This window comes from Parus major, chromosome 7 (genome assembly GCF_001522545.3).
Source record: "Parus major isolate Abel chromosome 7, Parus_major1.1, whole genome shotgun sequence".
In the NCBI taxonomy this organism is placed as follows: Eukaryota; Metazoa; Chordata; class Aves; order Passeriformes; family Paridae; genus Parus; species Parus major.
In genome coordinates this window covers 32,866,580-32,894,136 of record NC_031776.1, presented here as the reverse complement: position 1 = coordinate 32,894,136, position 27,557 = coordinate 32,866,580, and the positions used below count along the sequence as shown (strand labels likewise).

General features: G+C 37.0%; 1 protein-coding gene across 1 annotated transcript in view; it reads left to right on the top strand.

Annotated features, from left to right (window-relative positions):
• The window catches only part of LRP1B (LDL receptor related protein 1B), a 620,609-nt gene that overhangs the window by 342,501 nt on the left and 250,551 nt on the right, over nucleotides 1-27,557 (top strand). The window contains exon 7 of the mRNA XM_015635304.2: nucleotides 14,443-14,605. Coding sequence (XP_015490790.1) covers nucleotides 14,443-14,605 — 163 coding nt within the window. The remainder of the gene's footprint in view (nucleotides 1-14,442; nucleotides 14,606-27,557) is intronic.

Sequence of the window (27,557 nt, the reverse complement as noted above, 5' to 3'; positions counted from 1 at the left end):
CACTGAAGGAAACACCAAGCACTGGAGATGGTGTTCCTGTCAGCAATTCCTGTGAATTGCCATGAATATTCATGGAAATCAAAGTTTGGCTTACTCTGCAGGAGCAAAACTGTGAAGATCTGGGGGAAAGTGTTTATTCCTACATAGTCTGCCCCAAACTTGCCTCCAGACAGGCACTAAGAGCTGTCACACAGTTGCAGAACGTGGGTTTGTTTGTTCTCCTGTGATAGACAGCCCATGTGCCTTGAAGATGCACAGAAAGGAGAAGGTTTCATGTCAAAGGTCATTTATACCTCACATGGCTCTTTTGTAGTGTTCAGAGCCCCTGAATCAGTCATGGGAGCCCAAATGGGAGGTGAGAAGAATATCCCAGGGGAGTACCACAGAACACTTTTCCTGTGTGTGGACTTCTCAAGCTCTGGCTGACCTTGCATTGTTGTCCTGTCATTTCTGAGAAGACTGGTCAAATGCTGGTTTTGGGATATTGAACTTTCTTACTTTGTCCAAAGGTGGGCTTTCTTGGTTCTGGATTTAAGTTTTTTATTTTTTTCAGCAGTGTCAATAACTTATTCTTAAGTGCTCTAGACAGCATGATGAGTAATTATACAAAACTCGGATATTTTCCTCATTAAGTGTTTATACAATTTGAATTTCCCATCTCTTTTCACTGTCCAGTCACAGTCTCCTAAGGTCCTGCAGTTCTTCAAAACAGACCTCCTCTTTGCTGTTCTGGAAATGTCATTTTTATTGGACCTCATCACCATGTCATTCATGTCATATTCATAAGTCATTTCATATTCTTCCAGGTGAGATGTGAATTGTGAATGTTGTCTCACACAGGGTCCAGCACAGGCTGTTGCTCTGGAACTTGGTGATGCTCCAGAAGGAACCAGGTTTGATCCGCTTGGGTCATCCTTGGTCCATCTCTGTCTTATATGTCAGGCTACATCTTTCCTGAGTCTTCTTCATGTTTTCCTCAGTGTCTGTTGGGATTTTCATGTTTTCCTGTTTACATTTTGTTTTAATTTCCATGTGCTTTTCCATATTTTAAGCCCAACTCCAATTATTTTTTGAATGTTCATGCTCCATGATGCAGGAAATGCTTTCTTTGCAACTGTCCATACTTTTATTCCTCATTCTGGTGTCCCTGAGCTTACAGAACTCTTGATCCAGGATTTGATACAGCCTCAATATGGTGATTTCCTAGTACAGTACAGACTTTTACTTAGTGCAGGAAATGGTGCTATCTGATAATTGTCCTTTTTCAGAGTTTTTCTGTCCCCTGTAATGACAAGACTCCTTTGGAGACTTTGGCCTGTACAGAAACTCCCTTTTATTGTTATGCTACTCTCCTTAACTCCATCTCTTTGCTGATTATTGGTTCTGCACAGCCTTTCTGATGGTTATCAGGGTTAGTGGAAGGATTAGGGGAGTTCAAATCTCTTCATTCAACCTCCAACAAGCACAATCACTTGGGTATCATCCTTTGTGGTGTGTACTGCAAATGTATTATCTTTTTTTTAATGAATAATACTTATATAATCAAGTTTATACCTCAATTCTCGATGGTGTTTGTACAAAAGTTGATATAATCTGAAACCCTAAGAGAGCCTTTCTTCTCTTAGTGGGGTTCTCAATATCAGTTTTGAAGGATCTGCTTTTGCTGCATCTTTTGGGTACAGACTTTTCCACTTGGCTTGTGAATTGTTCTACAGGTTTGAGTATTGTCACCACAACATTGTATTGTGTCACTTTGAGGCTCCCATGGCATAGAGCCTAAATTGGTGGCATTTCCCTCCAAAGTTAGGTTATCTGCACTTAATCCTTCTTGACACCAGAGCTACTGTTTAGCTGGTTGTTAATTGCCGCAAATGGATTTTTTCAGTCGTTCAAAGATGTGATGTTACTATTTTTCAAGCTTTGTTACTCATCCAGCTTCCACAATTGATCTTGCATTGACATTGGTCAAAACCCTGTTTCTGCCTTCTGTTCTTAGCAAAAAGCTGGCATGGTGTCTTTTCTTCTTTTATTTACCCTGCAGTAGCTGTGTCCTGGACAGTGAAATCTCAGACTGAGTACAGGAAATAAAAAGACTTATCTCAATGGCATTTCTCAGTGCAAATTTTTGATTGTTTTTGTTTTATTTTGTTTTTTTTCCCCTTCTCTAAACTCCTAGGGTCTGCCTGGAACGGTCTCCTGAATGCAAAGAGACAAAAATTATCAGTGTTGTATTGTTGTATTCCCTTTTCTCTGTTCTATCAATTTCCTAGCTCACCATTTTTGGACTTCCTTCTTAATTCCAGCTTCATTGTTGTCCTAACGTGGGACATGACTGGATCTTTTTGTGTTCCTTACATCCCAACCCATCCTGGCTAGAAAAGCTCTTGAACCAGGGAGGAAATCCAAGAGCAAGCAAGCAAACTCCCACAGCAGCAGAAGGGCTTTGTAAAGAAAAAAGGAATTTTTTTTTGTCATAGTAGCAGTAACCACGTAAATTTATCTTTATCAGTCAGAATGCTGAAGGACTCTTCGTCTCTGTCAAATTGAATTATTATGCTGCTTGTAAAACAGTAACATTTTGATTTTGATAACAAGGTTTTTAAGGTGGAATACTATCATATTGAGTAGTAGAGATGTAATTATAGATAAATAGGTTTCTGCTAATGTAAATCACAGTTTTGTAGTCAATATTTTACAAAAGCATTTATATCTTCATATACAATAGTAGCGAAGTATTGGTTAAACAAAAAACAAATTCTCAAGTAATTTATTTTTTTTCTTGAAAAGTTGCCTTAATTCTTGCATGTTTTATGGGATTAGACACACATTTTTCCATAAAACTTTGACTTCCATATGCACCATGCTGGCTTTATTTTATTCTTTACTTGGTAGCCACGGGAACTTGGAATTATTGGAATTATTCTTGGAATTATTCCACATGTCCTCAGTATTCACAGGAGTTTGTCTTCTGCCTTTCTTCCAATAAGGAGAGATATAGGAGATAACTAAGAGACAAACACTTGCCCATTTCAGTAAAGCTGTTTATGAACTTGAGGCTTCAAATTCTCTCTTGGAAACTTTCTTAACGACAGTTAAATATCTGATTAATATTCCAGTATATTTCAATATGCTAATTGCATATGCATAACTTTTTTTTTGCTTTCTACTGATACTTCATTATTTTGTTTATAAATTTCACATCTCTTACAGTTTAGCCAGTGGTTGTCTTCTAGAGTGGTAAAATATCTTTGTAAATGCAACTCACATATGGTGCTAGCCAAGTTTGCTTCATTTAGACTAATTGACAGCAAATTTACCACACAGATATTTATTTATTAATGCAAATATTTAATTCAGACTTCATTAAAAACCTAAAACACTCCACTAAAGTCAAGTGAAGAAGTCAAGAATTCTTGGTTTTGGGCTTTTTTCCTTTTTCATAATGCATTTTGGATTGAGTCATTAAATGAGTTCTTCTTCCTCCTAAAGATTTTTCCTGAGACACAGATCAACCCTGCAGGAAACTTTAAAAAGTCTGTGACTTCTTTGAAAGTACTTTTTGCCTTTATATGAGCAAAGGGCACAAAAACGCCCTATAAACTCCAAAATACGGTTTGTTTACATCCAACATCATAACTGGAACCATGTTTAGATATAAAAATTAAGCACTTGAGCAATTGCAGACCAAAGTCCATCCCAGGAAAAGATTTATCAGTAGCTAAAACCATGAGAGAACAGGATTTTGTTAGCTATGAGCCTGAGCAGTGTTAGGAATTCTCTGTGATACACAGAGACCTGAGTCTGCAGGGAAGTGACCCACAGGGAATGGCACAGCTGAGCCACACATTCCAGAGCCTGAAAAAAGGGAAGAGAAGAGAAGAGAAGAGAAGAGAAGAGAAGAGAAGAGAAGAGAAGAGAAGAGAAGAGAAGAGAAGAGAAGAGAAGAAGAAAAGAGAAAATAAGAATAAATATCTCTTTGTATGGATCTCTTTGTATGTCTTTTGCAATGAAGTCATAAACTAAAATTACAAATATTGATACTCCTGATCAAACTTGTGGCCTCTGGAAATCTCTTTTGAAACTCAGGTTTTGTTCTGATGCCTTTCTCTGCTGCAGGGAAAAGGGTAAATAGAGACCATGCTTTTTCAGAAGGGAATAATAATGAATAATTGCATTAATAGAAGTAAATCAGGAATAGAAGATGAAATATGTGATGAAATTAAAACCACTTGCTCTAGCACCTTAAACTCTTGCCTAATCTGCTTTGTTCTCACAGCAGCCTGGGTATTTCTGTGCTGGACTGCAACCAGTGGCAGAGACACACCAAAAATTTAGTGTGTCAGAACAAATAAAAGACTTGTTCTTTCATTATCATTTTATCAGGAGCCTTTGCAAAAAGATGAACTGCGTATTTTGCAAAGTTGTGATTATTATTTAGATTGCAATGGACATGACAAATTAAAGCCACAATCTGATTGTGGGGATTTAATATAGGAATGCTTCCTTCAGTTTGTAACTCCTTTGACTGGCAGGAGCAATGACTGTCTCAACAAGTAATATCTCCAGATCATGGAAATATTGGTTTTGTTCTCAATACATAAAATTGTGAATTTCTACTTGGAATGAAACAAATTTGATTTAGAACTTTCTTGTGACTTCAGCTTTGGAGTAGTACTTGAAATGCTGAAAACATTATGGATCGTGTCAGCACCATGGAATAAATAAAATGTAACAATAAAGCTTTTCCTTTTCACTATTTGTCAATTGAGTTCACTATGATAAAATCTTGTTTCTTCTTGCACATTTTTAATAGCTGAGTGAAGCACGTTTCTCAAACTGACGAATTACATGCAACAAATGCTCTAACTGAAGTAGATCACTTTTGCTAAAATCAGACTTCTGATTTTCTTTGTTCTGGAAAAAATAAAAAAAGTGTTTGAACCATTGTAAGCAATTAAATGATAAGGACAGGATATGCAAAGGGTCCGTTTGCTTGCATAAAATTGATGCCCTGAGTGTTATCAGCAAGTGACCCAGCAGCTGCCACTCGTGCTGGGCCAGGCACTCACTGTGACAGTTCTGAGCTGGGGACAAGGTCTGGGTGCTCTGTGCATGTCATTCCATAACATTTCTGTCACACTGTGTAAGCAAAAATAATGAGCTGACTGAGGAGCATGTGGGGATCTGTGCCACAACTGGCACTTCAGGGCACCCTCGCTCTTTTTGGCAATTTTGGACTTGTCTTGAATGTCATTTATTGCTATTTTACTTAATTGTATTATCCCATTTTCATTTGGGGGAGATTTTTTCTATTGGTATATAAGGATATAATGAAAATATTTTTCATTATATCCTTATATAAATGTATTTTCCTTTTAAGACTCTTGGGAGGTTATATCGTTTAGTCATTGAGTCTGTACAACTGGTTGCAGAATTCAGATTTGTTCTAAACAGTCATAACCACTACCTTACCTTCAGAAACAAACCCACTGAGAAAAGGCAACTCAAGGAAGATGAAGTAATGACCAAAGGTATTTTATATCAGTCTGTGGATGCCCTGTGATCCATGTGCTGCAGAGCAGAGCTGCTGCTGGCTGGAGGGACAAGGGTTTGAGGAGCACCTGGGGCTGTGCCCCTGCCCCACCCAGCTTTGCACCATGGCCTGAGCTGCCTTTGGGGTCACTCAGCTCACAGCTGAGTTTACATTGGGGTAGGCAAACATTTCATGGAAAAAAATATTGCTAGGTGGAAGACAAGGGGACCTGGAGGAGGGTGTAGTGCATATTTAATATATTAATCTATATATTAATTATATTTATAATTAATTTATATATTAATATGTGTGTTGTATATTATAATTATTACTTATTATTCTATAATTATATTTTATTGTATTTATTTATATTTAATATATTTAATATAGCATCTCTCTGCACTTCTTTGCAAGGGTTGGGACAATTTGTTTTTGCTTTTTACACAAGAGGAGCAGTGATTTAGGAAGAAAGGCAATATGCTGGTGATGTTTTGTCTTTTCCCCTGTAAATGTAGAATAACAGAGAATAACAGACACTGTGAGGTTTAAAACCTGAAGTGCTGGGGGATATACAAGATGGGAATGGCTGGCACAAGGTACCTGGAAGTTTGGGGTTGTGAAGGGATTATGGACTCACACCTTCCCAGAGTGGTGAGGTCTGGGAAGGGCTGGAATCCTTCTGAAAGCAAAGGTCAGGCTCTGCACATAGAAACACACTGAGCTGGAGTCATATTTCTGGAAGCAGCAGCCATGTGAGTGATTTATGAGACTTTTCATGGGATCTATGGTGCCATTCTGATTTAAGATAATGCTCAGGTGGACGATAGCAGCACTATTGTGATGATGAGAGAAATAAATAAACAACAACAACCAAAAAGCAGTGTCCTGATGTCTGGTTGAAAATGGATAGAAAAATAATTTATGTATAAATCTAAAGCCATGTTTTAGTTTTATTTCTTGCATTACTGGAAATAAGTTAGCAAGGAATTTTTTTGGTTTTTTTTTATTATTTCTTAAGTGCAGTAACACTGTCAATATTTTAAGTCTGAGCAGTTGCCTGTTTTGTTGGTCAGGTCACATATAATGAATAATAGTCTTCTCAAAGGTTACTATTTTGATATTGAAAATATGTAATAAATGGGTGAAAAAAGGGACAGAGAGGGACAAAGGGAGGGTGAGGTAATGTTTACATGGTATGCATTTGTTATTGTCTGTTGGCAGCATTAGTAGGCAGGAAGGGTTTTATTTGTTTGTTTTGCTCAAATGACTTTTCTAGGTGCTGAGCAGTGGTTTCAGAGTCTTGCAGTGATCATCCTCTGATAGAGGGAAAGGGAAAGAGGAAGAAAAAAGCTCAGTGTCCTTAGCATAAGAAGCAATTTCTTTTTCTTTCCTTAGCAACCCCTAAAAGAGAGGCTTTTTAGCTAGTAAAGTACAAAATAGGGTTTTGTTTCCAAAATGCTGTGTGAAGAAATGAGGTATATGTTTTCTAACTGTGCAGGTCATATTTTTTTATTATTGAGAATATTTTTAGATTGTCTGGTATTGTCTAGGCTGTAATTCTCAAGCTGAATTTAAAACGGACTCCATATGCAGATTTTTATTTTATTAAAAGCAAATTCTTTTTATTTTAGCAATGTTGGGGTTTTTTGTGTTGGTTTTTTTTTTTGTTGTTGTTGTTGTTGTTTGGGTTTTTTTGGTTTTTTTTTTTGTGGTGTGTTTTGCTTGTTTGTTTGTTTGTTTGCTGCAAGTGTGATTTTTTCCTTTTCCTGTAATATGTTTGAGATGAAGACGGAGAATTTTGTGCCCAATATGAATGTCTGTATAACAAAATTAAATCTCTATGGTCAGTATTACCTTCTGATTAAAACTGAGTGTAAAAATGAAATGTAATAATCACACCATGGGTCTTGGCACGTCCTACAATTCACATTGTCTGGACCATTTATTGCTAAGAGCAAATAGATTGAGCTCCAGATAAAATTAACCTACAGAATTATGGCCTGCAAGAACCTACAGCATATCTGCATTGGAGTGTTCTCTGACAAATGTTGCCTTCCACCAAAAAAGTGCAGTGTGAATTTCCTTTGTTGCCTAACCCACTCTTTAAGAGTTACCAGAGATAATTCACTTCTAAATTATCAAAAGCATTTCTTAAAGCATTGTTACTTACTTCTGGTATCAAACTGTTCAAACTTTCTCTGGAAGTCATTTCCCTTAAACACTTTGCATTGTGAGATAACTCCATGTATTTATTGGCATCTCCTTGCATTGTAATGATCTGATAATAATCTGCTGCTTAGCCTGTCTGTGGAACAACGTTAAAGTGGCTTTATTGCCGTGTGATGATGCTTTATGGGGTTCATAACCCGTGCAGGGGACTGTCCTGGGGAGGTGGTGGATTTCTGGATTTTTCAGGAAGGTGAAGGAAGGGAGTGTCACAGCCTGGAGCAGCCACTCCGTGTCCCCACAGCCGCTCTCCGAGGCCACAGGCTCAATGGGATGCCTGTTGCAGCTGAATTATGCTTTAATTTTAACAGTGGGTGACTTAACTGCTTTGAAGTAAATAACTGGGTTTGATTTACAGCCTCACTAGATTTATAAGAAGCTGTTGAATGTGCAGCTAAAAAGAAAAAAAATAAGACTGTTATAGCTATGTACCTCTATAAATCTGTCTTTATTGTTCAGCATGTACACAGGCCACTGGGACCCCATTACAGGTTTGCAATCGCTGGGCAATGTGTCTGAGACTCAGTAATGCAGAAATTAGGAATGTTATGCTTTTCAGCTATTCTTACTTATTTCTGACATGAGGTTGATGCCAGAAAAATCACCCTCTATCAAAATCTGAAGAGTCAGGATTAAAAGATAGGGTCACTCACAAGGCCCTTATTTAATTGTCTCACACTTTTTCCTTGCTCGTTTAACCCTTGGCTTCACAGCCAACTCTGTGATGCAGGACCCAGCAACAGAAATTTCATTCCTCTTGTTCATTCCAGAAACTTGGTGCATTTCTTGATAGAAACACTCTATAACCAAGTAAAAGAAGAAATATGCTTAAGAATGCTTAAGATTTTAGGTCCAGATTTTGCTACCCTGCTGTAAAATACCTGGGGAAGGCACAAACATATCTGGGCCATCACCACATTTCCACTGAGTGCTGTGTAAAGGGTTTTGTTAGAAGAGGAGGAAGATTCTCAGCCAGTGTAGAATCATGGAAACACAGAATGGTTTGGGTTGAGAGAGACCTCTAAGATCATCTCATTTCCCTGCCATGGGCAGCCACACCTTCCTCTATCCCAGGTTGTTCCAAGCCCCATCCAAGCTGGTCTTGGACACTTCCAGGGATCCAGGAGCAGCCACAGCCTGTTCCAGTTCCTCACCAAATGCCCAGAATTTTTCTCTTCTGCACCTGGTGAGAAGAGCTGAATGCCTGAATCTCAAAGCGCCTGAATCCACCATGTCTCTGAGAGATTTAGTGTCTTTCTGAGCCATCAGGATGCTTTCATTAAGTATTCAAAATATTTAGATTATTCTGATATTTTTGAAGATTCTTTAGCTTGAGGAATCTGCTATTGTCTCAGTGTTCACATTTATAGGTTTTTCATGCAGGATGTTTTGCTCCAGGGTTGAAAGAATGCCAACGATATTTTTGTCAGTAACCAAATTGATTGAAATTGAAATGATTTTGCTCTGCAAAGAAAAGGAAAAGCTTTCTCTTCTTTTGAGGAACTTGAAGTCTAGATGCTTTAAAGTGCTTATTTAAATTAAGTATATTTTAGGTTCTGCATTGTGCTTCTAACAAAGAGTATCTGCGAAAGCTGATTTAATTCAGAGGAATCAGATATCTGAGGATGAGTCATTTGAAAAAGATGGATGGATATTTTTCACTTGATTTTTCATTCTTCTGCTCATGTAATAATCACTCTGGACATGGCTGTTAAAAGCTGAGACACCAGTGTGTCTGACTTATTGAATGGTGACATCTTTAATAAAAATCATATTTTTTTAAGTGGCATTGCAGACAGAATTATGGCAAATTCTTGGTAGTAGAAGGAGCAGAGAGAAAATCCATTCCAGCTTCACTTTCCCAAGGCACAGAGTCAGTGCAAGGCTGCCTGGGCTGCTAATTAGCAACATTAATGTCAGAAGAGAGGCACAGCAAAGGCAGTGCTGCTGCAGGATTTCCCAGCTTGTATTTTATGGCTTTTAACACTTCTTACCTGCTCTCACCATCACTGGCTATTGGAGAAAAACAAAACAACAAAAAATCTTGGTGCTCCTTGTCTTGTCCCAAACCTGGGATTTTTACTCAGTGGAGGTAAAAAGTCTATTCCCACCTGGCTTTCTGCTTTTCTTTGCAATAAAATTTGTGTGTTCCTTGATAAATACGTAATTTTATCTCTTTTATTCTTCCTAACTGGATAAATAAATTAAACTAAGTCTGACAATGCCAGTTTGGACATTGCATTGAGAAAGGAGATAAAAGGGTTAGAGAATAAGAATCAGTAATTTAATCAAAATAATTCTTCCTTTAAGATCAATTTTTGTAAAAGAGAAAAAATTACAGCAAACAAAAACAAATTAAAAAATAAAGGAATAACCAAAAAAACAAAACCCACAAAAAACCCAAAACAAGGCATTTCTGTCCAAAACATAAGTTTTAAGCACTTTCAAATATATATTTTATAAATATATTAATATGGGGAGAATCTAAATATTCAAGCAATACTGATTTACATATGCATATATGAGGAAGTTTTCATTGCAGTAATGTCCACAATGAGGGAAAATTTACTATATAAAGCAGTAAAAGTTAAATTCTTTTTCTTAAAATAGTCAGAAATGGTCTATCTCTTTCATCATTGACAAGAAGCATATGGAGAGTTCCAGGAATATTTTAAATTTTAATCACATTTCATCCAAAATCATTCCCCAGTTCACTCAGAAGTTTCTCAAAAACACTCCAACATCTCAAGAATTCCACTGAGTAGTTTGCTCAGATCAGTTCTTACATTAAAAATAAGGAATGTTTATACTGAAGCTTTTAACAGGAAAAAGCTTGCCAATTTTTATTTTTTTTTTTCTCTACATCTGGGAAAAATGAAATCTGTTTATATAATACTGATTTTAATAGATAGTGAATGGGCAGAATCCTTGATTACTGCAGTAACAGAAATACAAGAATATGTCACTGCTTTTCCCTCTCTTCTGCTGAAGATCTGAAGACCTGTGCTAGTCTTGATTTGAAATGGAAATAAATCTAATAATTCTTATGCTACAAGATATATGTTAGAAAATCAAAGTGAAAGAAGAGAGCCATTCTATTCTTCTCTGATTTCCATAAACTATGGTTTGGCCATAAGACATATTTCCAGGACCCTTTGAAGATTTAGCCATCCTCATGAAATGATTGTTTTCTCTAAAGGTCTAATAATGTCTGTGTGTTTAAAAGACAGGAAAAGTTCACTTCCAGACACACTTTTGCTGTGCCCACAGTCTACATAATGTCATTAAGTGGAGCAGAATTTAACCTATATGCTGTCTTAACTATTCTTTATGAAGTCCTTAAGAGGAAATCCTAGTTTTTAGAAAGTAATAAAGGAAAGATGATAACATTTGGAAGAAATGCTCCAAGGAAACTGTTATTAATATTGGGAAAGCCCTCAGAACTATACAGAATATTGCTCAGAATAAATATATGTGTTTTTAAGGGAAGATATTTCTTTTTAGGGACTTCTGAAACCGTGTGAATGAAAGAAAAAGAGATTAATTGCTTTAAAGATGTGAGTGGACCAGACATCTGCACATAGTGGGCTTTGTATATGAGTTCAGAAATAGGCATGAAATGAATTCAGTAACTCCTTGAGTCCAAGAAGTTTTTTATATATATATTAAAAGTCTCCAGTTCAACCAGAGCCTTATCTCTGTGGTTTACAGTGGTTTGCAGCTTCACACAGAGCTGCTACCAAACCATGGAGACAAAAAATGGGATTCTCAGAACCCATTATCTGCCAGCCAAAGGGGATTTCTCATGTACAATTTAGTTTGGTGGGGGAGTGGGCTTGGACAATTCTTTCCAAACTTGTGTTGTGAGAAGGGGGATGTGTCCAATGCAGAGAGAACAGAACAGAGACAAAGCTCAGAGCAGACCCAGGGTGTTTACAGCTCACAAATGGGCTCAGCACTGCTGGGCTGCTGGGAAGTGCTCTTTGCAGGACACCTCTCTGGGGAAGTCTGCTCTCCTGAAGGGAATTACTGTGAATTCATGTGTTGCTTTTTCTGGAAACTCTGTGATAAAAGTCTGGAAAGATGGCATGCTCAGGGAAGAATAGCTTTAGGAGGAATGCAGCTGGAATGAAGCTAAACCTCTCCAGCAGCCTGTGCTGCTGGGAGCTCCCTGCCCTTCCCAAGGGATCCTGCTGGGCAGGGAACACGGATAAAGTGTTCAGAGCTACCAATGCTGTTTGACACAAAGTTTATGCTGTGCTATTGCTTCTGGATGTCTCAGCTTTCCTGCAATGCTGAGCTCATTTTTAACTGCCTAATGCAAATGGTTTTCCCTAATATGACCTTGGATTATGCTTGGTTTCCATTAAAAATTGTTTGGTGCAATTTTTTTTGTGATGTGTTACCAAAAACCTAAGGAAAGAACAGAGCAAACATTTTATAACTCTAAGTTCTTTTATGTTAACAAATCCAATAACCTATGTGTGATGTGCCTTTCACTTGTATATCACATTTATCTAAAAATAGGTACATTTTTCACACAGTAAGAAAAACATACCCTCCTCCAACAGGCTGCTACTTAACCTTGCTCCTTTTCATCCACTTCCCAGTGTACAGCAATCTTCTAGACCTCTCATTGCAGGAATTTAATTACTAGTTTTATTTCTAAAAATGTTTGAAATTGGATCCCTTTTGTACCTTTTGTACTGTTTAAACGATATTTTCTGAAATGCTTCTGTTGCACAGAAGCTTATCTGCAATTTTCAAAAGTCTCCCTGAATCAGTAAACCATAAATTTTTCATTCCATGGATCCAACTTCAGAAAATGGTAAGCAGGTATGTTGAAAATGCCTTAACTGATTTCCAGAGGCACAGAGTTTTCTTCTGGCACTTTAAAAACACTTCCTATATTTTGCTTGGAAAAAGAGAGGGGGGGGAAAAAAAAAAAAAGTGTTTTCTTCCTATTGTCTGAAATATATCAGTGCTCACATATCTCACAGTGCATTTGACATTGGCCTCCTCTGGAGTTTGGATATTGGGCTAAATGGAGTATTTCTTTATTCTGGCTCAGCAGATCTTGGTAATAGGACCCATCAGGCACAATATTCACTTTGAATTTAAAGGGAAATGAGTAGTGGAAGGGCAGGAATGGGAGAGACAGAAGCCAGCACTGAGCTGTGTAATGGGGTGGCTGAGGTGGGATGCAGTTGGTGTTCCTGGTATTTCACTGAGTAAATCTTATTTAAGTTACCTGCACTTTGAAGGACAACAAATGAGCTTCCATGTCCATTTTAAGCAAGTACAAGGCTCATAAGCCCTGAGTTATCATCAATGAATACAATTTTTGTCCAATCAAGTTTACTTACTACTCTGCAGTGCAGCGTGGATGTGATGGGGGAAACAGTTTTTTATTGGATTGTGGAAAGCAAACCTAAAAATCCCCCATCTGAAGGATTCTAAGCATACAGAAAACTAAAATAATCCAAAAAACCAACCTACAATGTGCAATGATATTTTATCACATCTGGTTTCTCTCATCAAGACAGAATCTCAGCTTATGTTAGCACTATTTTGAAAGCACTGTAATATAATAAACATATTTATTTTTTTAAATAAAAAAATCATTTTTATTGATCATTGAAAACATTTAACAGGAAATTTTTTTTTCTATTAATTGAGGTATTATTTATTAAAGTATACCTAATTCTGTCCTACAGTGTTGTATCAATACAGTATTGTCAATAAGAAGAGGAAGAAAAGAAATCTTAGTTAAATAAAGTTGATAAGGTGACGTTCTTTGCACTTCTCTGTACTTTTGCCCACTAGAACAGTAAGATGATGTATGGGCAGGTCAGTTGATTTATAAATCAAGGGTTTATAAAGCATTTACAGGGGGTGGTTCCAGGATCCCACAAGGAAAAGAACTGAGAGAACAGTTGTGTCAGGGCGCTCTGAAGCTGCCACAACATCCTGAGAAGGAAAACTTGGTGGTTAGCGAATGTCTATGTTATCACAGAAAAATTTACTTCAGTGCTACTGCTTGTGGCAATTATCAGATATTTGGCAGCATCCAGATAACCCAGAACTACAAGATAAATGTATTTTAAATGAAAATGGATGCATAGATAAGGTGTTTTCAGATGTGCATACCACAGGGTTTTTTATTTCCGTTAAGTATTTCTGGTCTGCTTTTGTCCTTTTCAAATATAACCAACAAACTCTTTTAACCTTTACCAATTTCCCATCCCTGGGGTCTAATAGACATCCTGGAGCACTAAATTCAGAGTATGAGTGGCTTCAGAGCTGCCTTCCCCCAGCAATCTGGTACCATCAGTGTTCCACAGGTGCACCATCATTCAGTGGTGTTTCTTCTGGGGATACCATAAAAAAATAACAACAGACTTAAAAATACTTAACAGAGCTCAAAACAAATGTGTATCTTTCATACCACTGAGGCTGCCATCAGATGTCTGTACTTAAAAAGGAAAAATCCTCCCCAAACCCTATTTGTGTACTGAGAATTGGGTTCCTTATTAGAAACCTTAGTGTAGATGCAAAGCAGCTGGAGCTATTTGAGTGAGTGGAGCAGCTGCTGGCAGAGCAGCCAGCAGTCCTTTGCTCAGATTGAAACTGCACTCCTGAGCTCCTTCTTCTTTCTTTTCTTCCTATTTTTTTTTTGGCAGATGTACAGCAAATAGCAATGGACTGGATCACGGGGAATTTTTACTTTGTGGATGATGTCAGTGACAGGATCTTTGTCTGCAGCCAGAACGGGTCAGTGTGTGTGACCCTCATCGAGCTGGACCTGAACAACCCCAAGGCCATAGCTGTTGATCCAACATCAGGGTAAGGCTCTTTCTTTGCACTAGGATTTGTTTTACACCCTTGTCTGTGGCTGCACATAATGTATATCTTTCATGTAGGTGTTTTAAAAACTGGTTTTTCATTGCTGTATTGAGTTACTTGCATAGTTGCTGTATTAAAGCAACAATGTGTAATGAACTTGGAGCAAATGGTAAACTGTTAATTGCAATAATTATTGCAGCACGTGCCTTGTGACTTCTCAAAATGGAATCAAAACTTAAAAAGCAATTTAATCCCTACTTGTCACAACATTTGCTTTTGTGTTTGCTTTTCTGTAAGTTATGTTTCTAACTAGAGGATGTGGAAAAGGAAATTTTGAAGGATTTTTATGCTATATCCACACATTTACAGGAATACTGGAAAGGAGTTTAACAAGTTTACTTGTACAAAAAAGTGGAAGAATTTGTATTGTGCTTTAGAGGGTGAGCTCTAATGGTAAAATTACATCATATTTGCTTTTTCTGTTCCATACTTAGCTTCACCCATTGCCAGTTGGGACTGAAGCCTTGCTTCAAAGACTAAATGTCTTCCATTCTACAACATCCACCAGCTGGGAAAAGTTTTTAAGCAATAATGATGTAAAAGCATATCTAAGCAGGAGTAGGAATGGGATCAAGTTAATTTAAAACTAAATTTTGGTGAGGAGTTTGGAACAAGGATTTTATCTTGGTTCTATTAGTCAGTAAGTAGTTCAGAACCAAAATTCCTGATGGAATATGTCCTAAACTGCCATAAGCCCCTTCTCAACAAATACAAAAATATTTACAGTAGAACAGCTTGTCATCCATATGTGGACTTTTGTCAGTCTTTATTTAAAGCCTGAACGAATATTAAGAAGCATTATCACAATGACTTCAATTCTGACAGGAACAGCTTGCATGTAAAGTTTACAAAGAAGTTTGATAATGTGATCTTGAGTATAGCTGTATTTCTCTCTGCAGCAGATGGTAAGCTTGACTCAATCTGACTGCAGAGATTTATTTTTCTAAAGGAAAAATAAAAATTCATGTAGAAATTGATTTTCTGCAGCTTCTGATCTGAAAGGACTTGAAGCTTTCAAACTTGCTGACAGCAGCCCTTTTTCCATACCTTTACTTGGATATTCTCTGCTGGATTTACTGGATGAATCCAAAGCTTACCATTAGCTAATCTTTTCTGTCAGGGATGTAGGAATGGTACCCAAACCTTTGGTTTTGTGAGGAGGGACAGAAAAATGAGAGAGTGTTTTCCTTCAGTTGTTATCTGCTGCCTGCAAACCATCCCTGCTCAGAGTCACCTGTTCAGTGCCATGTGCAAGGTGGGGAGTGCAGGTTTGGGGAGAGGGAAGTGCTGCCCTGCAGGAAAGGCCACAAGTGATGATGGATTTTTACAGTCTGATTCTTACTAAGCAATCTCCATTTCTTTTGTGGTGAAAACACTGTGTGGAAAATTTTCTCAGAATATATATTTTGCAGTTCAGTTATTTAATTACTGGGGTTTTTTGGCATTTTTATTAATTAGCTGATGTATTTTGGTCTGTTAATTGGATATTTAACATAGATTTTTATTGCTATACCCCAACTTATATATTATTTCTGTTAGTTTTGACTGGGTTTTGATCCAGAATGCAAACAGATAATGAAAAAACATTCTAGTTATTTAAAAATCTTCTGATCCTTTATTTTGTCTTTTGTTTTCTGTCCTTATTTTTTTTTGTTTTTGTTTTAACTCTTTCATTCTGATTGTAGAATTCTGAGACTTATTTTGGTGTCTTTGGTATTATGTCTGGGTAACTTGGGTTTATTTCATTTAAAAAGTCACAAAAGCATCCATACTAAACCTATATTTCAAGTTGAGTTCTGAATGAGTTGCTGCTCATACAGAGGAGATCATTTCAATACTGAGAATTTCAGAGTGTGTTCATGAACCTTTCTGTGTGTGATAAACTTCCTGTAGTAGTGCAGGATCAAGCCCTGCTATTCTTTCATGTTCACATCCATGTGTCAGGAGTTTTGTTGTGTTGTGAACCAGAAATTCTGCTTTTTTCCATAAAACAACCAAGGCATGGTGGAAAATTTGCTCATTCCAAATGGCTCCCCTCACTGCACTCAAGAATATCTTTTCTGAGTGTGGTGAATTTTACATCTCTGTGCCTGCAACTTCTGTTTGCTGTTTAGTGCTGATGGTTTGATATATCCTATGAGTTTACAATGGAACTTGAGCTACTAAACTTCTGTCATATCACACAGGGAGTGAAAGAACTTTTCATAAAAGTTTATTTTTTATAAAACTGAATTTGAAATTGAGAGGAGAAAAGTTCTGCTACTCATACAGCTCTTGAAGAGCCACATTTGTTATGTTTCTCATCTAAGCTTGTTACTTTGGCAGGATTTCAGCACTTTATCAGTCTGAACAGTGTTTGATGTTTTGGTTATTCCAGATTAGGTCTAGAAAAAATACCTGCTTCCCCCAGTGAACTGGTAACTTACCCAGTTGGGGGTTTTACAGTGCTGATACTCATCTCTTATATCAACTAATCATCAATTAAGAGTAGTAGCACAGTGTAAGTACCAGAGCCATGGTAAGGAGAGCATTTCTGGGGCAGAGAATGTCTCCACTGATCACTGGGAGCACTTCAGAGCCCAGACATGGCAGTGAAACATGGACTGAAGGAAAAGCTGGGACAAGGAGAGTAGGAAATAAAGTGGCAATTGGCAACAGAGAGGGAGAATAAATTGTTCTGCAGTAATATATTATCTATCAAATGCCTTTGAACTAAGATGTTTGGCTCCATATGTCTGCAGTTCATAGCTTTGATAAATTTTAACGCAGAACATCTTTTCTTTGGTGGTCAAGGAACAGAAGTGATTACTTTTGCTGGTCCATGAAAATGGTGTAAAATTGATGATGGTGCTGCTGACTGTCAACATGAAACAAATACAGGCTGACTTAGAATGGGTTTAGCTGAGATCCTCATTTCAGGTCTGCTGCACTCATGGGGAAAGGTTTTTTAAAGTATTCCAGCCAGTGTTCTGTTGTCATATTCATGAGACTTTGATCACTGGACATTGATGGCATTCCACCTTGTCCTGTCACTCCATCCCTTGTCCCCAGTCCCTCTCCAGCTCTCTTGGAGCCCCTTCAGGCACTGGCAGGGCCTCTGAGGTCTCCCCAGAGCCTTTCCTTTTCCACATTGAACAGCCCCAGCTCTCCCAGCCTGGCTCCAGAGCAGAGCTGCTCCAGTCCTGGGAATATCTCTGTGCTTCCTCAGGAGCTCCAGCAGCTCCACATCCTTCCTGTGTTGATGATCCCAGGGCTGGAGGCAGCTCTGCAGGTGGAGGCTTTCTTTGTCCTGTCCACTCCTGCTGTGATGCTGCCAGGACCTGGGAGGCTTCCTGGGCTGCCAGTGCACACTGTTCAATAAGAGATGGTGGATTGGAGGGAGAGGAGGAGGAGAACCAGAGGGGATTCACAATTACAGGCTGGGATCATTGAAACTTGTGACTGCCGTTTAAAAGTTGTATTAGAAACAAAGGGGAGAGAAAAACTTCTAAAGAGATTTGTAAAAGGAGCAAGCTCACGTTTTAATACTGCAACAGTGTGTGTGTATCATGTAAATATTTGAATAAATCTTTTAATCGGCTTTTCCTTCTGCTGTGGTGTAAAAATGTAAAAAAACCCCACAGGCTCCATTTATTTCTTCCACACAATGTTTGTAAATGCATACAAGAAGAGATTGTGTTATGATGAGGTTTGAAGAACAACAGCTATTAATGTGTTATGGTGTTATGTACCATTTCTTAGTAATGTTAGTGAGTCAGGAAAGAAACAAATGCACAACAGCAAAAAAAATATTGCTCTTTGCATTTTAAGTCTATAATAGCAATCAGTTGATACCCCTGGGATTCACAAGGGGTAACAAGGGAAACAACTGATGAATTAATAGCTGAAGGTGTCTACTTCATCATCTGAGAAATTTGTTCCAGGAAAAAAATATAAAAATATTATTCTGTGGACTTCCTCTTTGATTCCAAAGATGCTAAGCACAGATTTCTTCTGTGGCTCAAATCAAAGCCACAGTATGAAAATAATAATGATAATTAAAAGTACATAATGTCATTGTGTGAAACACAATAGGGGAATTTGCCTCAGTCTAGAATTTAAAAAGATAGGAGGAAACAAGGGGGGGTAAGATGACATTTTGAATTCAGCTATCTGTACAAGAACAGAGTTGAACAGCAGCTTTAAAATACCATATTTGAGGGATCCAGAAGAAAAATCATAAAAAATGCTTAATTCTGCCTTTTAATTTTTTTGGCTTTTTTTCTTTTTTGGCTTTTTTTTTTTTTTTTTAAGTTTTAGTCTTGAATTTATTCTACCTCTGAAATCCAGCAGAGGCAAGAGGAAATTAGGGGTTGTTCATGTGAGCCCCATTGTCACCCAGGGTGTTTAGATGCTGTTGCAAATGTTCCTTCTCAAGGAATCATCCTCATGGAATATTTGCTTTTCTTGGTCAGGCCAAAATGCAATGTAAGGTCCACTGAGCAGTAATCACTAAAAATTGAGAGGAATGGGAAAAGTTTTTGCATTGAATGAAAAGTTTTCCTTGTGAGAGAGCCATGCACAGGAGATGGTGCCTGGAGTGTGGAAAAGGCATCCCAGAGGATGGAAAACAGCCCTTAATGAGTCAGAGAGATTGAAGATATTAATAGAAAGAGTTTTGGGCTGACAACTCAACCTGTTTGGCATCATGAGTAGACACATGAGCCAGTAAGAGCCATCTTTCTTGGTGGGATTTTGGACAAAGGATGGATGAGGTCTCTGATGGAATGTTTGATGGGACAGAACCCAAGGCCAGCCCTGAAATCCTGCATTAGTAAATCCACAGCAGCCAGCACAGAACAAGTCAGCTGGTGAGGGGTAGAGGGACACCTTTCTGAACCAAATTAATTGACAGTAATTTTGGTTTTCTTCTCTTTCTGTACCTGTATCTTTCAAAATAAAAAAATATCAAACCATAAAAGCAATTTGTATTAACAATTAAGGTAGTTTGCATTCACCTCAGATTTGCCTGCAGGTATCAGTGAGGAGCTGAAAATTCTTGCGGTGGAGGAAGAGAAGAAATTCAAAAATGAAGGGAGGTAAAACCCTATTATTTTTATTTGCTTCATTGCTATTTAAATAGGGGAGTATTTCAGGTTAAAAATAAGACATTTTCACTTATTGTCTTCTACCTGTTTTATTCCCTTTACTCTCTTGCCTTTGAGCTTTGATAGCAGCCACTAGGCTTAGGAGAAACTCTGAGTCTTAAAACTTTGGGGTTTGTTTTCCCTCTCAGATTAGTCACATTTTCTGCTGATCAAAGGGGAGGCTTATGATCATTAAAGCCCACTTTTAAACATCCAAATCGTTAGTGGTTTAATAACATGCCATTATTGAAAGAGTTTGGTTCCTTTTCTTGTTGCAAAGATTTTCAAAGAGCTGTAAGATACGTGTAAGACCCACTCACTTCAAAAAAGTTTTAAAGATGACCTGAAAAGGAATTTTCTTCATTTAAAAAAAAACCAAAAACCAATCAAAAAACCCCAAAAAACTCAAAACATGAAAAACTTTGTAGTAACTAATCATAATATGAAAGTTTTCATTAAGAATTCATGTTTTCTTGCTCATTCTCCTCCTCCACAACCTCTTTCAGGCTGTGAGCAGTTGGACATGGCATAATATAGGAGCCAAAATAAGATGAGAGAAGCAAAGATACTTAAGCAGACAAAAAAAAATGAAATCAAAACCACCCTTTTAAAATTATTTCCATTTTTTATTATCCCTTTAGCTCAAATTCTTGCTAGAAAATGATGAAAAAATTATTTTTGTTGTCTGATCTCAGGTTTTGCAAAATTGTTTCCCGTTCTGTGCTATTCCTTATTTTAATTGTTGTAACAAAACTGAGACAGAAAACTCTTTCATCTTTGCATTTTCCCCCTGGATCTTTTCTCCTTGGAACTTCATTTCCAGTGCAACAGCACAGGTCTGCTCACTGGGAATCCTTGTGGGGCCTGGAAAGGAACCAAGGGGTGTTGTCACATCTGCTCTCCTTCCCAAAACAAGGTGATAATCACAATTCCCCATTCATGTGCAAACAGAATATAGGGGAAATAATGGTTCTTTTTTTCTAGCAAACTAAAGAATAATTAAATAAATAAAATTTGATTTATGAATATGCAGAGATATGAGCTTGTATGAAAAAGTCAGCTAATTCAGGTGAAAAGGACTCGGAGTCTCTGACAAAACTGAAGGAATTAAAACACCAAGCATGTGCCCTAATTGCATTAAAAAGGAACTCATGAGCAATGTCAGCTTGTTGGTCTGGATCAAAGTGACAACTACAACCAAAACAATAAGAATAGATTGAACAGGTTTGGTACATGCATGTTCTCAAGTAATGATATTCATTTGCTATTGTGCATACCTTTTCATTAATCAAACACTGCTGAAAATAAAATTGGATGAGTATAATTAATATCCAGCCTTCTGTATATGCCATGAAGGTGCTCTGTATTTGGTGCCCAAACCAAGCTGCACTCAGAGAAAAAACAAGTACTGATGGTAGTGACAAAGGATGCATTTTTATATAATTTAATAATAGTTTGTATAATATATAATCTTCTGTGAAAGAGCTGGAAAAGTGAACACTGGAAATGCTATTAGAATAGTTCAGAACTGATGTTCTGAGACTTGGAATGATAGCAATATTGCATGAGAATAAAGAGCTAGCTAGAGTAGTACTGATGAAGCATGAACTAAAGGGAGTCTTTTTTCTTATGCAACATGTGCCCAGATTTCATACATTGCTACTAAGAGGAACAATATTTGAGTAGTGTCAACAAGTATGGAAAAAAATTAGTGGGAATACAAAAACATTTGTGGAATCATTAGATAGCTGTGGTTTGTAAAAGAAAAAGAGTTTGTAAGATTTGTTTTTTGTGAGGGAGATTCAGAAATGGACATGTTATTCTTCATGGAATGGATGTCTTCAAGCACTATTTTAAATTTATTTATATTTTTAATTTATTTATATTTTTAATTTATTTATATTTTTAATTTATTTATATTTTTAATTTACTTATATTTTTAATTTACTTATATTTTTAATTTACTTATATTTTTAATTTACTTATATTTTTAATTTACTTATATTTTTAATTTANTTTTAATTTACTTATATTTTTAATTTACTTATATTTTTAATTTACTTATATTTTTAATTTACTTATATTTTTAATTTACTTATATTTTTAATTTAATTTACTTATATTTTTAATCTATTTATATTTTTAATCTATTTATATTTTTAATTTATTTATACTTTTTATTTTTTATATTTTTATATCTTATATGATACTTAATATTAGTAATAATATACTAATATAATATTAATATATAATTTTAATTTTATTATATTTTATATTTTATTTTCCGTATTTATTTAAATATTTTTTTATTTTATTTTTTATTTAAAATAACCGAGATACTCAGACAAAAGCTACATGATTTAAGTCACCCTATCTGTGATTTTCTTCAAGTTGAAAGCCATTAAGCTGGAGAGGATTGAGGGAGCTTTGTTTCTGAATGAGAATATAAATGTGAGTTTAAGGCTCCATAGTGCAGGGACATTATGTTCATGTCCACTTGAAGCCTCCTTTTATTTTTCTTTTTTTTATTTTATTACCTGATTGTCTTATTCTCTAACAAGCTTCTGCAAGATCATTTATGTTGAAGACAGATTCTGATATGAATTAGAGCACTGCATGAGTGGAAGAGCAGAGACGAGAATATAGCAGCTTAGGACCCTTTTTTTTTAAAATGTACTTGTATTATTCTGGATTTAAAAATATCCATGTGTATATAGATAGATATTGATAGAGATTTTTTTTTCCTCTAAAATTAACAAAATGGAAACAGGAACAAAAAGTTCATGTTTAGCACAGATAATGTATTATGGTGCAGTAAAGTTTTCCAAATCTGCTTTCCTAGCACAGCCCACATATTTCTTGTGTTTTTTAACTGAATCTTACTCTTGCAGTAGTGCAAAATTGTGCAAACCATGAATTCCTAATAAGCTCTTGTCGTGCCATTCTTTTCCTTCTTCCTTCAAGATAAATAACCTCCTGTGGACATGCCAGGTTTGAAGCATAAAAACACTAAATCATAGAATATTCTGGGTAGGAAGGGACCCAAAAGGATCGTTGAGTCCATTACTCTTGCTCTGGATTAACCAGAACCACCCAGAGTAACAAAAATGATGAATTCAGTCAATTCAGTTAATTCATCAGCAGCATGATGATATCATCCTGATGGAACTGCTGTTTTCTCAGGGCTGATTACAAGGATGGCTGTTTTTTTTTAAATATATATTGATTTTCCAATTTTATTTTTTTTCCTGAGGTTTCTTGCATGTCAGTGGCCTCGTTGCTCTGCTCAGTGGTGTGAACATGCCTTGCTGGAGCTCAGCTGCAACATGACCCCTTTTGGTGGGAGATAGAGGAAAGCTGGAGATATTAATAAGAAATAAAATAAATATAAAAAAAAAAAAAGATAGAGAAAAGCTGGAGGAAATCTGGAGATATTAAAAAGAAATAAAACAAATATAAAAAAACCCTCATGGTCTGTGTGAAAGGAACTTGCAGGAACTGCGGTAACCTATTCTAGAGGAGAAAATCCACACTATTCCTATAAAAGACTGATAGAATAGCAAGGTAATTGTTTTAATTCTTATTAAAGAAAGAACAGGAAAAATAGTTTCAATTAGCAGATACTGGTAAATAGAGGAAAATATTTTTAATCTGAGGCAACCTTAGCATATAACAGATGTAAGAGTTGGAGTCTGTCATTAGGGACAGTTGGGACTGTCTGTGTGGAATGCTCAGCCTTGGATCTCACATCAGGATCTGTGTGTGTGCAGGTCTCTAAGCTTAGAATGCAAGGAATGGTGTGCTGGAAGAATAAATGTCAATAATTCTATTTACTAACGTTTCAGTGCTGGTATTTTTGGTATAGCTGAATCATTACCAAAATAACACTTTGTTTTGTTTCTCCACTCAAATGAATTGGAGAGATTTTAAGGAAAGTGGGTCAAAATATAAGTTCTAGGATGTTTGTTTTTTTTTTTTTTTTCTTTTAGAGGTGATTACATTTGCTGCAAATGAAACTGAAAACTGGATTTTAAAGGGATTTTTATATCACAAATTTATCCTGGAACACACATAAAAGTTCCTACCCACAGGGTGCACCCTCACTTTTTAGGCATTGCCTTGATCTGAGCGGTTAAATTGTAAATTTAATTGTTTAGTTTTGTGTTCATAAAGCAGCAGGAGCAGCTTTCTCACGTGGTGGTTGAGAAAGCAAATTGGTGCCTTGGGTAGAAGTTGTGGACACTGGGGGTGAGGAGCAGCTTTTCTTTAGAGACTCGTGTTTCCAACTTGCTGACACAATTTCTTTGTTGTGTTTGATCAGCCACAGAGCTGTTAAATAAGCTGTCCAAAGTTATCTATTGAAGCTCACAACTGTGTCAACCTACAGTGGAAGGAGAATCAATTTCTGCTTTACCATCCTCAAAACTCCAGCAGAAGTGTGGGAGCTCTGGCTCTCTCTTGTTTCTGAAATGAATATTCTCTGTGCTCAGAAGCTTCAAAACCCTTTTGAGTTTGCTCATTACCAGTTTGCTTGAGCTAGTTGGTTCATTTTCACACACAAACACGTTAATGTGCACACAAAAAGCTTGGTCCAAATTTGCAGTTGGCCTCAGTCTTGGTGTTTCTAAGGAACAGGATTGAGGAGTTTGGGCAGTGTCCAGGTTGGCACTTGAAAACTTGTTTACTTTGAATCAATGGGTAATTAGCTCACTGCGGATGCAAACTTTTAGCATAGGGAAGTCTAGGAAAAGGCCATCGAGGTAAAAAATGATCTCATTGATTCTGCTTCAGTTTTGTTTAGATCGTTTTTATTCATTAGGATTTGACAGCAAATCGACAAACCCCAAACCAAAATACTCAGGGATCTTTATTCAACAGATATTAAATTAAAATACTCTATTAACAGTGCTTTTTTTTTTTTTTAACATGCTGAGAAACCACCACTTGCAGTCTGAGAGCTTTGCAAGTTTCACAAACACTGGGTTTTGCTGACAGGCTTCTCCAGACCCAGGAATTGCACAGCACCTCCTCTTGGCTGCTCTTTCTCCTCCTGCAGAAGGGAAGGCACTGTTCTCTCTGCTGGCACAGCTCCTCTGGCTGAGCAGAAGGAGAGGAGAACAAGCAAAATGCATTCCCAACAGGGATTACACTGCCTTCTACAGCAAATCAGACCTCTAACCAAAATATTTAAATTGGAACAGAAATCGGTTGACTACACCAAGCCAAGCTCTTGTTCTCTTGTTTGGATTCCTGAGTGTCTAACATGGTTTACTGATGTGAAAACATTGCATCTTTCGAAAGTTCAAGGATTTATTTGTTTCTCTGTTTTTATGTATGAATCTCCTTGTTAAATTACTGTTCTGTTGCTTGTCACGTAGAGTTTTCTGACTGTAGTAATATTTTAGTAGATCACAATACTTTGGTGTATACAGCTGTCACTTCAAAAAAACTTGATGTATATTCTAACATTTCAAAAGTGAAATCTTAATATTGGCATTTGCATGCGTGCTTAAACTTTCAACATGCTGGCAGCTTTATTTGAAAGGTTTGAATGCCCACAGGTCATACCCAATTCAGGGAACAGCTGAGACTGTTGAGTTGCTGAAGTGAAGGTACTTACATAATACATGTGTCTGTGTATGATTTCCAAGAGTTTAGGAGAGGATTCCTGTCTTTTGTTGGTGAATTATTTTAGCCCAATATTTGACAACACTGCTGCTTATGTATTTATAATAAAATTATACATATATATTAAAAATAATATGTTGATGAGCCACCCATATCCTCAGAAGTTCTGGCTGTGTTGAACTGCCTGTGACTTGGGATGAGGTTTTGAAAATGGAATGTCTCGGTGTCACAGGCAGAATCAGGCTCTGCAGCATCAAACTTAAATCAAGCAGCCATAATTACTGGTTAGGCTTGAAATTGTGGTTTAAATTCTGTGGGAGGTTCACTTGGTTTAAGCTTGGGAGGATTTTGTGAAGAATTATTCATTAATGTCTGGGAAGCAGTTGGAGACAGAGGTGTGAACACTGGTAAGAGCCTGCTCAGAAATGAGCAGCTTTGCATTCCGAGCAGGATTTGAACAAAATGCATCTCTATCGAAGGGTGTGAGGCAGCACATTATGTAAGGAAGCAGCAGTCACTCCTCAGAGCGTGAGGAGGCTGTTTTGAAATAATAATCAGCATGGATGTAATCAAAGAATTTTGATTGCTCATATAATGGGATAATTTCAGGCAACAAAGGAATCGTAATGCTTGCTAGCATTTGAATGCTTGGATTTGCATTTGTAACATTTTTATGTGCATTTTTATTTTTGTTTTGTTCTTATTTATCTCACAGCCTAGAGATAAGTTACATAGATCCACACCTGCTCTACATTGTCCAGTTTGTATGGAAAAGGAGTAGAGATTAGAGGCAGAGGTTGAGAGGTTGCCTATTTTATCACATTCTTTGAAGGCAGAATAAATGAGCCTGTGACATTCTACAAGCAGATTTTTTCTGAAGTTCATAATCCATAATATTCAGAGAGGACATTGCATGTGCTGTATGTCTTTGTCAATTTAAGATTGTCTCTAATTATCCTGTGAGCTGCCATGGAGAACAGTTTATTTGCCTTTTCTTGCAGTGACTTTTTAGCTGCTTCAGGACAATTTTTTTTAATCTAGACGAAGAAATCTCAATTTCTTACAACTTATTTCTTTCATATATTCCCCACCAGCAGCACCTACTTCATCCAAACTTCTGATTATTTGGTTTCTCTCTATATAGTCTCTGTTTGGTCTCCATTTCCCTGAAAAGTCGAGGGAAATAAGAAAGTTTGTTTCCTGCTGTAAACACTTCAGTGTAATACTTGCTGATTTTCTAGAGTTTTTCCTTAGCAATGTGATAGAACTGATTTGGGTCTAGATTCTGGTCAGGTGTTACCTTGGTAAAAGCAGTTTAATGATTTTGATTTTCCTCTTCCTCTGTTCTTTCTGTGCCCTCCCAGCTGCCACTGCCTCTCCTTTTAGGTCCTCTCCTGAAGTGATCTTGCATCTGCAGGATCTCCCTGTATTGTATCTGTGTAGATGAATCACTAATCATTGTAAAGAGGGGAATAAAATGGGGATTTTGCACAGGGAAAGCCAATGGGATGGTTCAGCTTCTGTTGAAATCACATTATACAGACAGCTTTTCCTATCCATCCTACTCAACTGCATCCTTTTCAGCTGGAACAGCAGCATGTCTAATTCCCTTCTCCATATTCCTTGCCATCCCTTACTTTTTGGTGTGATTTTTCAAAGCAAGATGTGTCCTATATTCTGTGGCACATTGTTCATTTTTCTAAAAGATAGTTTTCTGATGCCCAGCAGAACTTGGAAAATGGTTTCTACTGTGTTTCCACTTCCATTTTTTAAAGTGACACTGGAAGGTACAGAGGGAGACAGCTGCCAGAGTGTGGGGAGTGTGAACTCCTGTCTGTCATCACCTCAATGTTACACGACTTAGAGGAGGGTGAAGTTGGCAGCACTTGCCTCTCAGCACAATAATGTGTGAGCTAGATTTTGGCCCTACTGAAAAAAGGGAAGAAAACCAAAAAAAAACCCACATACAGGATAAGACTGTTGTAGCAGAAGTATAGATGCTGAGAGTTCGAATGCAAAAGCTTTCTGACAAGAGATTTATTACTGTAAATACCCACACACAGACCACAGGACTGGATAAGGATATTTATCTCTTTCATCTCATGTACTCCTTTGAGATATGGCTGTGTATGATCTGC